General features: G+C 37.0%; 1 protein-coding gene across 1 annotated transcript in view; it reads left to right on the forward strand.

Annotated features, from left to right (window-relative positions):
* Positions 1-4,490: 4,490 nt before the first annotated feature.
* The window catches only part of OLFM3 (olfactomedin 3), a 217,595-nt gene continuing 208,504 nt past the window's right edge, over positions 4,491-13,581 (forward strand). Inside the window, exon 1 of the mRNA XM_008264808.3 lies at positions 4,491-4,988. Within this exon, the coding sequence (XP_008263030.1) occupies positions 4,920-4,988 (69 nt within the window). The 5' untranslated portion in view covers positions 4,491-4,919. The remainder of the gene's footprint in view (positions 4,989-13,581) is intronic.

Raw genomic sequence — 13,581 nt, forward strand, 5'->3', positions numbered from 1 at the left:
ATGGGGGAGAAAATAGTACCACAATCTCATATGATTTAGGAGAGATACTGGTTTGAAATATTGAGTTATAGATGCTTGTGAGATAAGAAATTAAATACTGACACCTGGCACACTTGGGGAATGAAAATATTTCATATGACAGAATTAACATAATCCATTCATTTATTGATTAAATTAGTACTGATTAATTTACTTCGATGAGCCTGGCGCTTTTCTGAATGCTTCTATTACAGCACAGCACCAAGTAGGCAAAGTCATTTTAGAGCATATTCTAATAAAGAGACAGACAATAAGAAAACATCAATATGAACAAATAATACTTAAATAGAGAATGATTATAGTGCATTTAAGATAGGGCGAGTAGGAGGTAGGAGCAAGAAGCTTGCTTTATAAAAAACTCTCCCACCCCCACCCCAGAGAGCAGCTGAACAGAATGCAAAAATACAAAAGTATTCTGTCAGGACATGTATATTACGGGACGAATAAAAGGTACTTTTCATTTCTATAATGTAAGATGAAAAATTGTCCAAGAGTTTATATTACTTGTAGGATAATTTTTATTTGTATTCAAAAATAGCTAACTCTCTCAATGCTAAGTGATAGATGAAACCAAAATAGGTAGGAGCATCTTTTTTTTAACATAATGGAAAGTCTGAAATGCTGAGGCACTGTGAAATATAGAAAGAGGTATATCATAGAGCTTCTTCTCAAAAGAACACTAGAGCACACACAGAAAAACATCTGGGAAGAGCATTTAGTCTAGAAGTTAAAATATCAGTGTGTGGGTTCAAGACCTGGCTCTGCTCTCAATTCGTCTCCCCTTTCCCTCTTACTCGCAGATATGTAAATAAATAAACAAATATTTTTAAATGCAGCTTACGATATAATCTACTACCGGAGTATGACTAAGGATTTACTTTTGTAAGATTGGACATAAATACTTTTAAAATGCATTTTTTTGTTCTAGGTTTTGTAGATGTACACACCTTCACATAAAGATTAATTCAATGAATTCTTTGAAGACAGTATTGGTGAAAATTTTCATAATGCTTTATATATTACAGAGCAATTTTTACCTGTTGTAGGCATAGAAGACAGATGTTGGTTAGATAGATAAACTTGCAAGTTTTTTTAAATTTATGTTATTAAATTTTATAATTTTGTGTTAACTATCTTCATTAATGTGGTAACAGTGAGCACAAAGTTTGATACACCTTTTCTTACCTGTGACAGAACTTTTTTTGACCAGCCAATATAAGGTACAAGATGACAGAGCTTCACAGACTTTGTTTCTTGCTAGGAGAAATGCTCTATAGATTGCTATAGATTGTATAATATAGTCTATAAATTGAGATTATATGGTCATTAGATTGTAGGAAAAGAAATTTTTATTACAAATTTTTATTACAAAACAAACGCCTAAATAAAAGCAATAGTCATAATTATATTTAAGAAAAACTATACAATTTTATTGTTTTATTTTAAAAGAAACAGGAAGTAGTAGGATATTGGTGAATTTTATGTTTTTCAGTGGCATGTTTAATACAGCTTTGATTTATTACCGAACTTGATTTTTCTCTTCAAATGACTAAGCTTCTCGTATGGCAAGTATATTGTAAATATGCTAAGATCATCTGTTTTCATTTGTAATATAATTACCATACATTATTTACTTTGGATCTCTAAATATTACCATAGTCTTCTATCAGATTTTTTTTTCTGGCACAATTTCATAGAGTGTCTTCTTTTTAACTCCTTGTTTCAAATGATATTCCAGTACCATGGAATATAAGAAAATGGGGATTAAAGAAATGTACCCAAAAAGGAGTTTTGTTCTGACTTCTAATATTATGGAATACAAGATCAAAACAATTTGCTTTCCATTAAAAAGTTATTGTCATTACAAGATTTTCTGTTGATAAAATGATAAAATAGTTACATCATGTTTCTCTATTAATTTTTGTATGTCTGTTAAATATGATTTTCTATACTCAAACTTAATGTACTGCCTACAGAGATGGAGATGCAAAAAACATGACAGAAGGCATATTGAGAAGAAACAATAAGCAAATATACATACAAAAAATACATAATTATGTTTAGGTAGTGGATAATAAAATACACTATTATAATCATTTAGCTACCACACCTCATTAGATCCATTTTCAACCTGTGTATCATGGGAAAATTTTAAAAATAGGTACATGATAAAGCATCAAAAATTTTTATGTGTGAATCACTAAAAAATTAGGGTGATTTAGCCAACAAATAAAGACAGAAAAATATAGATAACCAAAGCTTAGATTAGGGGCATGTGCTGTGGTTCAGAGGGTTAAACCACCACCTGCAGTGCTGGCATCTCATTTGGGCACAGGTTTGAGTCCTAGCTGTTCCACTTCCAATCTAGCACCCTGCTGATGTGCTTGGGAAAGCAGTGGAGGATGGTCCATGTAACCAGGCCCCTGCCAAACACATGAGAAGCTTCTGGCTCCTGGCTTTGGCCTGGCTCAGACCCGGTGATTGCAGTCATTTGGGGAGTGAACCAGCAGATAGACCTCACTCTGTGCCTCCCCTGTCTCTGTAACACTGCCTTTCAAATAAGTAAGTAAATAAATAAATATTTCTTAAAAAACAAGTTTACATTCAGAAACAAATGTGAAGAGAGATTTATTGACAAATATGCTTTATACGTTATCCCAAAGAGTATCTAACATACCTCAGTAATTTTAGTTATTGTCTCAAAATGAAACTTGCTTTTTGTATTTCTGATAGAAGATTATAGGGATTTCTAAATGTGGTTAGGATTGCTAGGGTTATTATTAAATTAGCAGCACATTAAGTAGCTCCACTTCCTATTATTCTGTAATCCCTTTTAATATGCTTGATCCATCCTTTCAAAAGGAATCCCCAGCTTTAATTTACTTTATGTCACTGATGTGGGAAAATATACCTCAGGTAACTATAAACAAATACATATATTATATTTATACATAATAATAGAATAATAATTTATACATAATATAAATTTATATTATGTATAAATTATTATTCTATTATTATGTATAAATATAATATATGTATTATTATTATTACAGCCTTATATATAAGTATATATATAAGTATATACATAAGGATTAAAACAGAAAAATATAGGGGCTAGTGTTGTGGTGCAGCCTGCAATGCTGGCATCAGATTGATCACCCTTTTGAACCAGCTCCCTGCTACTGTGCCTGTGAAAGCAGTGGAAGATGGCCCAAGTGCTTGGGCCCCTGCATCCACGTGGTAGACCTAGATGAAGCTCCTGAATTCTGGCTTTGTCCTGGCCTAGTCCTGTTGGTAGTGGCCATTTGGGAAGTGAACCAGCAGTTGGAAGCTCACTCTGTGTCTCCCCCTCTCCCTATCTAACTCTCTCAAATAAATAAATAAAACAAATATTTAAAAAAAAAAAACAGAAAAGTATTATGTAAATCCTTGGGGATTCTGTCAAATATATTGAATCCTAAATGAGACTTCTTGTGTTAAAAAATATGGAATGCTTTTAGTGCAAAGTCGGCAGAGGCTCTGTACAGAGCGCCTATCTGATATCTCAATCTGTCTTCTTTTTATGGCTGAAATAAGGCAAAGAATGCTCACAGCTCTAGTTTACATATTTCAATCCTTGGGAGACATTATTTCTAGAAAAATCTCTGTAGAACAGAAGAGTTTTAAAGGCATAATTGTGCAAGAGGGGTGTTTCAAGGAAGCAGCCAATTACTCCTCACCTTTTTATCTTTCTGAGAAAACTTTTTGCCAGCCTCAAGTAAATGAAGTTGCTTAAGTGCAGTGAAGTGGCGTAGACTGAGAGGGGGAGTTCACCAGTCACAGTTCCCTAGCTCTTGTGAGGCAGTTGCGCTGCCTCTTTCTGAGCTCTGGAAAACAGAGCATTTGGAAACAGCGATAACCACTTCTCCCACCTCGCTGTTCATCCATCACTGAATTCTTCCCCAGGCACCAACGCAAGTCACATTCACAGGGAAACTGTCCTCCTGAGAATGGATGTGTGTCTGAGGGAAGATATTTCAGATGAGGGGGCACTCATAGAGCACCCCATTTATAATGAAAGGAAAAATAATAAAGTGTCCTTATTCATGCATAGCATCTTCAGGTGACTGGAAGCCTTAGATAAATGCACAATACTTAGCCAAAAAAGTTATTTCAATAAGCTTTCCGTCGATGACCACATCTATAATAGCTAAAAACTGAGTACATTGGGTAGAAATAACACACTGACAGTCTGCAGAACAAACTTTGTCTAAATCACTAAATATGCGATCAAGTCCTCTGTCAATGACAGCAGAAGGTGCCAGTGTACTATTTGTTTCATAATTCTGGATCTAGCCGACTACTCTGCAGCTCAAGTTGCCAGCAAATGCTGAATTGGAGCACGAAAGTCAGTCCTTGTTTGGTTAACAAATTCCCCGCAAAATATTCCCCCTGAGCCCCCAGGAGCTGTAGTGATGTCATATCCGTTGCCCAGGTCTCCACACCTCTCTCAGCAGTTACTCCCTTGATCTTGTTCTTGGGTCAAAACTTTTTGAGGTGGGCTAGCTATAGAGCAGCGGGGGGAGAGGGAGGGAGCGGGGCGCGCATGTCGGAGGAGCTCCAGCACCCTCAGCCAGCGCCCACTGCAGCCCAACCCACCCTGCTGAGCTCCCGGACTCCCCGCTCCGAATGCCTGCGGAACGATCGCCCCCCAGGGCGGCTGCCGCTGCTGCTGCCGCTGCTGCTGCGGCGACTGCTCCTGCTGCCGCGGCTGCCTCTGCCTCCACTCTGCCCTGACTGGCAGGCGCAAAGTGCAACTGACGAGGGAAAGGTCTCCGCAGTGAGAGTGGGGTGGCTCCAGCAAAGAGAGTAAAGAGGGGGCAAAAACCCAGAGCAGAATGCAGGCGACGTCCAAGCTTCTCAACCTCCTGCTGCTGTCTCTGCTCGCCGGATTAGATCCTTCAAAGGTAGGGACCACAATTTGACTCTTGTTTGAGATACGTGTGCAATATGTAACAAATCGACCCCAAATCGCAAATAGATCGCAACGACGCGGGAGACAGCGCTGTCAGCTACGTGGAGGTGCCTGGTGCATCCCCACTGCTGAGGGGATACCGAGCTGAACTACCGGAGGAATAGCTCCTCCAGGTAGAGTCCTGGGGCGAGGGGGGAGGGACCAGGAGCGACGATAATGGGTCTGGGCAGCGGGCACTGCGGCTCTCTCGGGGGAATTTCGCGGATTCCGCGTGCAAACTGCTTCCCGTTCTCCTCTGAAGTCGGACAGGTAACGCAAAGGAGTTTGCAGTTGAAACAATGCAATTGGCAAACGCGGCTGAAGAGACGGTAGCCCGTTTCTTTTGTGGAAAGCAGGGCAGCGTGTTCCAGCCGATCCCGGCCGCTAATGCTCCCATCGCAGACGTGCTGCGGTTTGTGTCCAAAACATGCGGGATGCAGCCTTGAACCCACACGGCGGAGCAGCCGCGCCGCGCTCGAGGCCGCGGCCCAGAGGCGGTGCTGAGAGGGGCTGGCGTTTGCCTCTTTCTTCTCACGAAGGGAATTAGGGGCGCCGGGGAAGTTCTGATTAACAGTGTTGAGAGGCAGGAAGTGAGAACCCTGTCAAAGTAAGGAGGGCGCTAGGAAGGATGAGTTGTGTCATAGCTGTTCAACTCTGAAAATTGTCAGAGACTGGCCCTTAAAGTGAACGCTAAGCACCTTCGGGGGGGAAAAAGCAGAGAAATCTTCAGCTTTTCCGCAATGTATGGGAAGAGTCTTGAATATAAAGCGAGGTTGTCGGAGAGCTTCAGCATTCTAAGAAAATGAGAATTCTCTGGAGTGAAAGATAAAGCATCTGGTTAAAGGAGCACAAGAGGCAATGCGTTTGTTATTTTATTTATTTAACTGATCAACAGCGATTTGACACGACAGGAGCAAAGATGAAATGTTACACAACCACTTAAAGCCGTGTTTTGGAGTCCTGTACGGTTATTTTTAAAGCTATCCATCATCTGTATAGGGTACGGAAATTAAGTTAACTTACGTAATTGAATAGAACTAAGATGTAAGCAAACAGCAGTCTCACGCCCTGCTTGTGATATTTCTAGGCCTGACAGAATATGGTGTGCACTTGGAATCATGTCAAAGGCACTTGTTATTCCTTCTGTACACTTTTCATATTCAGGGAGACCTGAGGAGAATCAAATCACGGGACTGAAAAGCTATGTTGGTGCTACTGTTGTCATTATGAGCGCGTCACACTGTGTGTGAATGTCATGTTAATTATCTTAATACCATATTTGACAGAGCTTCAAGTCATTTTGCACCTGAGTAAAAGTGTTGATTTTGCATATATATATATATACATATATACATATATATTTTTTTTTCCTCTACCTGTAGTGACATGTTCTATCACCACTCTCGCTATACTGGTCTAAACTTTCTAACACATTCTTTTATATATCTCACTTCCATATTCTTGGTAAGATAAACCATTTTTGGAAAGCAAAGTTAGTTACTGGGTTACTGCAGAAAAACTCAGCAGACTTAACGTGATTCATCATTCTTTAAAGTGAATTCAGAAATGCAAATCTTCACTCACAATGGTTTATGTGATTATATTTGTCCAATGTCTTTAATACATAAATATCCTGTTTGCCTCCCATCCTTTCCAAAATTAAGTGTGCATATAATATTCTGTTAAATATGGAGACAAATTCCCAACCCCCCCCCCCGAAACCCTGTCTTGAGTAACATATTCTTTTCTAGTGTTGATTAGTTTATTAGTTTATTCTTTCAGATTCTGTGACATTAGACATTCTACTTTCCTCAGATTGAACTGTGGATATGTGGTGCAACTTAGCTGAGAAATCCAGGGGAGGGGAAAAAATATGGTAACTTTTTAAACTCTTTTCCAGCACCTGGATACTGCAATACAGTGTGCAAAGAACAAAGGCTATTTTATTCTATGCCATATATGACAGAGAATACTGAAAATGTTCATAAATAATCATTTTAATATTTCTAAAAGTTTTTTGGACTTTTACACAAAATATTTCTCCAAAAGTTGAATAGAAGCCATTCCAGTATGTTTGCTTTATGAAACTATTTTTGATGACTGAACTATATTGCCCCCTTAAAAAATTACAATGTCAACATCATGTTCTGAATTATCAATTAGATTATTGAACTGGGAATTTTTTTCAAATTTTACTTATCACTGTGCTACATAAGGGTTTAGATTTTAAGATAAAAAGCAAATTATGTCTGCTGAAGTTGAAATTGAAAAAAAAAAGCCACAAAAGGCCAGTTTTTCTTAACAAATGAGTAGTCATGTAAATGATGACACTTAAATGTAGAGAAGTACCAGATAGTTGCTTTTTCATATACTAGTATGTTAGGACTGACTTATGATGTAATCAAAATTTTAATTGATTTTTAAGTATCATCCTATGTTATTACACCTTATGTTTATTATAGACATATGTGTGATCACATATGGATACATAGAAATGCAAAATATCAGAGCTCTTAATGTTTACCAGATATTTTTTCAGGAATAGGATTTTACATATATCAGATTTTGGAAAACTATATCTTAGTAATTTGTGTATATTAATTTACCTGAAAGCAAAAAGATTTTCTGCTAACACTTCCAATTCCATTTCTTCATAGACCATATGATGTTTATATTTATAATGTATGTTATTCCTGTGATTGAAGCTTACATACCTCATATGACATTTTATAAAGTGCTTAAGTATCGCCATCTTATGGTAAGATATGTTACTTGAAAGTCATTTTTGTTTTTAAATTTAAAAAAACGTACAAGCATTTACATTTATAGAATGAACTTACTTTCAGCATGCACTTACTTCCTCATTTAATATATCCAAAAATTGGCAAGATTAGTATTTTCGTACAGTGAAAAAAGGCAATTCATTGCTGATTAATTGTTTGCATTTTTATATAGACAGATTATCAATTTCCTCTCAGGGAAATTATTTGAATTATGTTTTCTTAATTAAAGCCTAATTAACAAATTTCTAGTCCTTTTAGAAAAACTCATGAGTATATCATTTTGATTATTTTAAAAGATATCAATTAATTTCATTTGTAATGGAATGTCTGAATTATAGGCAATATGCCAAAACATCATGCTATGAATAAGACTGTAAAAGCTGAAAGCTGGAGAAATTCACTTATTGCTGTTTCATAGAGAAAGAAATTATTTCTGTGTAGGAAATTCCTGAAGGTGGCTGCTAGATGGCATCTCTGTGCTTTTACACTGAAGATACAGAGTTCAGTCTGACCTTGATAGTACGAGAGTGGACTTCTTTTTTCTTTTACAAGAAGATTTTTAGCAGACCATTTTTTGAACACTACAACAAAACAGTAATCCTTGTGAATCAGAACTATGAGTTTCTCAACGCTGCAATGCTGAACTACGAAGCTAGGAGGGTAAGGTGGCGGTGAAGCTTTCAAACAGAGCATTTGCACTGGAGCCGGGCACTTGGGCAACAGTTAAAAAAAAAAAAAAAGTGACATGGGCATATCCACCTTTGACAATGACTGCTGAATTTTACAGCAGTCATACCTTTGTGATAAATATATTGCTAAATGTCCTAGCAAAGGAATCAGGCTTAGAGTGAGGAAGCATTCACTATCTTCTAACCTGGAAATATATTAAACTCATCATCATGATACTTGTCCCTACTATGGACATAAAATGCAACAATGACTCAGCAACAATCTCCAACATCAAACTATGATTTCTGTGCAAGACAACTCAGCCAATTACAACTCTTTTCCTAAACTAGACAATTGCTTTAAAGTCATATACACATTATGGGAACCGAGAGAATTTGAGTAATAAAATTGTTATGCTTCATAATGTAATATATCATAAGTGCCTTCATAATTTGGTATTGCTAAAGAAAATAATCAAATACCCAATTGCCTAAAGGCATATTTTCTATATAAATCTAGTTAAGGTTCATGTTGTTAATGAATGGAGAAAAAGCACAAATAGCAAGAGAAATAAACTTATATTCTTATCATTTTACTTTAAAATTTCCCCCTTAGAAATCTATCATCTGCATATCCTGTGTGCTAGAGACATCCTCTACACAAGAGGATCAACCCAAATTAGAACAGAAAACATGGATCGATGGCATTTGGCAAGGACCCGTCCTCATGCACCAGTAATCCCTGAGATGGTGAAAACTGAAGAGGTCAAGGCAGCCCATCTAGGTTTTGAAAGAGCAAAGAGCTTCCTGCTCTCATTTTGTTTCATCCTCCTTAACCTAATTAAACTCTTATTTTGGAAAAAGCAAATATTCTCGCTTGCTATTTCTCCAGGCAGGATGAAAAGGTTAAAAAGATGCTGCTCTCCTCTGCTTTTCTTCAGAAGTTCATATTCCCTGTGACTCTGCAAATCTTCTTTTTAAAGAGTGACTGTTGTGCTGATCAAAGCTCTGTTGGGAGTGAAAGCAGCACAAGAATGAGAAATGCAGAGGGTAGGATTCTTTTCTAATATTGACCATGCTACTGATACTAGAAACACGTAAATGAGCCAATTCCTCTGTAAGGTGCACTTAGTGAGACTTCGTGACACCTGAGGATGAGCCCGCCTAGTTGTTACCAGGACATTTTTATCTTCTGAGTGAGGCATTCATAGTCTTCAATATCCTGTTTCCTGTTACAACACTTTCCTTCCCTTGTGCTTCCACATAATGACCCGTGGGTTCGGGCTTCTATCCATTCACCTACCAAATTTTCTCTCCTGAAAAGATCATTTATCAATCTAATGGGAGTAAAAGCCAACACAGTCCCTGCTTCAGACACAAGCCTTTTATTTAATAAAAATTCTCTAGAGAAAAAAAAGTGAAAACGTGTATCCTAGGTAAAAGAAATTGTTCTGTGTACCAAAGAGATAGGAGGGGTAACAGCAATTTATAATAGACAACATATTCTGCTGTTTACTGTTCCTAAAAAGGTACACTGTTAGGAATTACTTTAGACTGGCAATCATGAGACAACCTCAATTTTTATACAAAGGAAATGTTCAAAGAAAAAAAATCAGACAAGGTAAAGCCAGAATCTAGAAAATAAGATTTGACATCTGATGTATGCAAGTATCAATTAACAATCATTTTACTTAAAAGCAAAACAAAACTTTATGGACAGTAGTGAAGATCAAAAAAGAGTTACAAAACTGAATTTTTGTCTTGGTAGTTGAACCGAAGGTACACTGAGTCATTGAGATTATCTGCGTATTTACAAATGTGTGAATAGAATTATTGCCTGAAGGCATTAAAATATTACGGTAACATCAAATGCTATTTGAACACTGACTACTGTTGTGTTAATCAAAATATGATATAAAATTATAGTCCTTGGAAATTTTAGTTCACCTAAAACTGATCTTCAATCTACTCAAGCCCAGTCACTTCTCAATAAAAATGTTGAAGTCTTTTTGTAATGCTAACCTTTTCATGATAATTTTTTACAGAAATGTTTGAAATTATATTTCCAAAATAGTGTCAAAAGAGAGGTTAGGCATAAAACCATAAGAATTGGCTTTAAGTCCTAGCAATACAACTTTTCAATAGTCAAGTAACTTGTCTGAAATTCACTTTTCATAACTATGGAATAACATAAAAAAGTGGAGCTTAATAATTTGAATGATATTAATATATGTGAAAATGTATTTTAAACCATAAAGTTCCATCAGTTAGTCTATAACCAAATCTAAACTCCATTGTGTACCTAGTATGTAATGACACATAATAATAATGAGGACCTTTCATGAGGGTTGCTCTTCGGCTTCTCTCAGCTTTCAGAAGAATGAATGACATCGAAGGTTAACAGTGCAGCTCTTCAGACCGAGCCCATCCTTTTGGCTAAAGTGCCTCACCTGGCACAAGCATTTGGCTTAGAAATTCAGATACATGTTAAGATTCACATGTTCCACTTCAGAGCACCTAAATTCAATAAGCAGCTTCCTCCAATGGCACACTCTGAAAGGTAAGGGTGATGGCCCAAGTAATTGGATCCCTGCCACCCACATGGGAGACCTACAATGAGTTTCTGGCTTTAACCCTTGCTCAGCCAGGCCCACAAGCATCTGGGGAGGGAACCAGCAGATAGCAGATCTCTCTCCTTCTGTGTCTCCCTCTCTGTCTGTCTCTCAAATAAATTGTTTTAATGACAACAATAACTTTCATCTTTAAAAGATACTTAATGCATTCCTACAAGTTTTTAAGAGAAACTACAAGACATGAACACTAGTTCCATGATGTTAAAGTCAAAGCACATCAAGAAAATATCTTTTAAACTAATATCAGAAAAGGAATCTAAGAAGGAATGGATATTTTTGTTGTTGTTGTTTGTTAAAGATTTTATTTATTTATTTGAGAGGTAGAGTTACAGACAGTGAGAGGGAGAGACAGAGAGAAAGGTATTTCATCCGTTGGTTCACTACCCAAATGGACGCAATGGTTGGTGCTGGGCCATTCCGAATTCAGGAGCCAGGAGTTTCTTCCAGATATCCCACATGGATGGAGGGGCCCAAGTGCTTAGGCCATCTTCTACTGCTTTTCCAGGCCACAGCAAAGAGCTAGATCAGAAGAGGAGCAGCCAGGACTAGAACCAGTGCCCATTTGGGATGCTGATACCACAGTTGGAGGATTAACCTGCTGTGCCACAGCTCTGGCACCCAGAATGGGTATATTTAACAAGCAGTCCACCATATTTGCCCAGCACACCACCTATAAATTCCTAGTTTCTTTACAAAGTGTGCTAATAATGAGCTAGTTTAAATCCTATAAAGAAAGGATTACAGAAAAAACAAGTGAATAAAATGATTTTCTAGAGTTAGTCTAAACGTGTTCAGTCAAGAAGAAACAACCATATTGAGGAACATAATTTTTCTACTCTTTTTGTTTTGATTATTCTTTCAGGCCCTCAGCTACTCGCTGTAGATATCTATACAGACCTTGAGAAGACCTTGATCTTCAGTTAGCCACTGTAATAACATTTCTGCTGATGTTTCTAATCCAATAGCAAATCCCCTGAGTAACTTATGAGTTAATTCTTTCCTCAACTCATACAGCTCATATGAAGGCAAAAATATCTGGAAGAAATAATATAATATCTAGGAAATATCCTACTCATGAACAACTGATGTATCAGTTAAAAACATGTGCACACCATGTCAATGACTTCTTTAAAGTTTTATTTATTTATTTTGAAAGCCATAGTTACAGAAAGAGAGACAGAGAAAGAGAGATTTTCCATTTGTTGGTTCACTCCCCAGATTGCCCCAATGGCCAGTGCTGGCCAGGCCAAAGCAAGGATCCAGGAGCTTCTTCCATGTCTTTCACCTGGGTAGCATGGGCCCAAATATTGGGGCCATCTTCCACTACTCTCCCAGCCCATTAGGAGGGATCTATATCTGATGTGATATAGCTGGGATGTCAACCAGCATCCATATGCGATGATGGCATCTTAGTTGGCAGCTTTACCTGCTTTACCTTTACCTGCTATGCTACAATGCCTGCCTCCATGACAATGAGTTTTAACGTTTCTCTGTTACAAGAGGTTATAAATTCTTTGAGGCAATTCAAGATATAGGAATAGCATAAACCAACTCTGTCTTTACTACTGAATAATTTGAATAGCATTAATAAACTAAAAAAATGAAATAATAATTAAAAGATTCTTAGGAACATTTCTTTTTTGCTCTAAAAACAAGGTATTGCAAAGACAGAGCTATGCCTTCTGTTACTCTCATACCTAGCATTCAGAAGAATAAAAATAAGTTTAGAGAGAAGATCACAGATGTTCTTTCACGCATGGTTTTGCATCTCTCTAGAAAACTCTTTCCTTTTACCCATATGTCGAAATGTTACCTACATTTTAAGTTGCACCTAAAATATCACTTATTTCATAAAGCCTTCTCTGATATGCCTTACTCTCCAAGAGGAAGTTATCCTGAAAAACCAAGAACTCCTGGAAGAGAGGAATCATTGTATTTATCTGTGCTTCTACAGCCACTGGCACTGCATCTGACACAAAATATTTGTTCAAAAACACAGTTTGCCTTGACTTTCTTCCCTCCCCCCACCAATTTGTAATTTCCAATCATTTTCTTTTTAAAATGGCATTGATAGTATACTAATCCTTTTTTTCAAAATGGTATTTATTTTATTTATATTATTTATTTTACTAAATTGGAGTATGTTTATTACACTGTATTTCTACGACTAGATTATAAGGTTAGGCTGTGTGTCCTGGTCATTATCTTGTCCTTCCCTGTATAACAATTAGTGTAGTGCCTTATTCCGATAAGATACTTAACAATATTTGTTGAGTGAACAAATGAGTACCAGAAGAACCAATAAATCAGGGAACATCTACAACTTTAAGTCCTGGGTAAAAGATGCATGAATGTAATCTGTATGTTTGTTCCATTCTCCCATCAGATAAGATATTAGGACCAGAAAAGTAAGATTTTAAGAACCTTATTTTTAAGGACTTAGAACTACTGTCAGGATATTT

Source organism: Oryctolagus cuniculus, chromosome 7 (genome assembly GCF_964237555.1).
Source record: "Oryctolagus cuniculus chromosome 7, mOryCun1.1, whole genome shotgun sequence".
NCBI lineage: Eukaryota > Metazoa > Chordata > Mammalia > Lagomorpha > Leporidae > Oryctolagus > Oryctolagus cuniculus.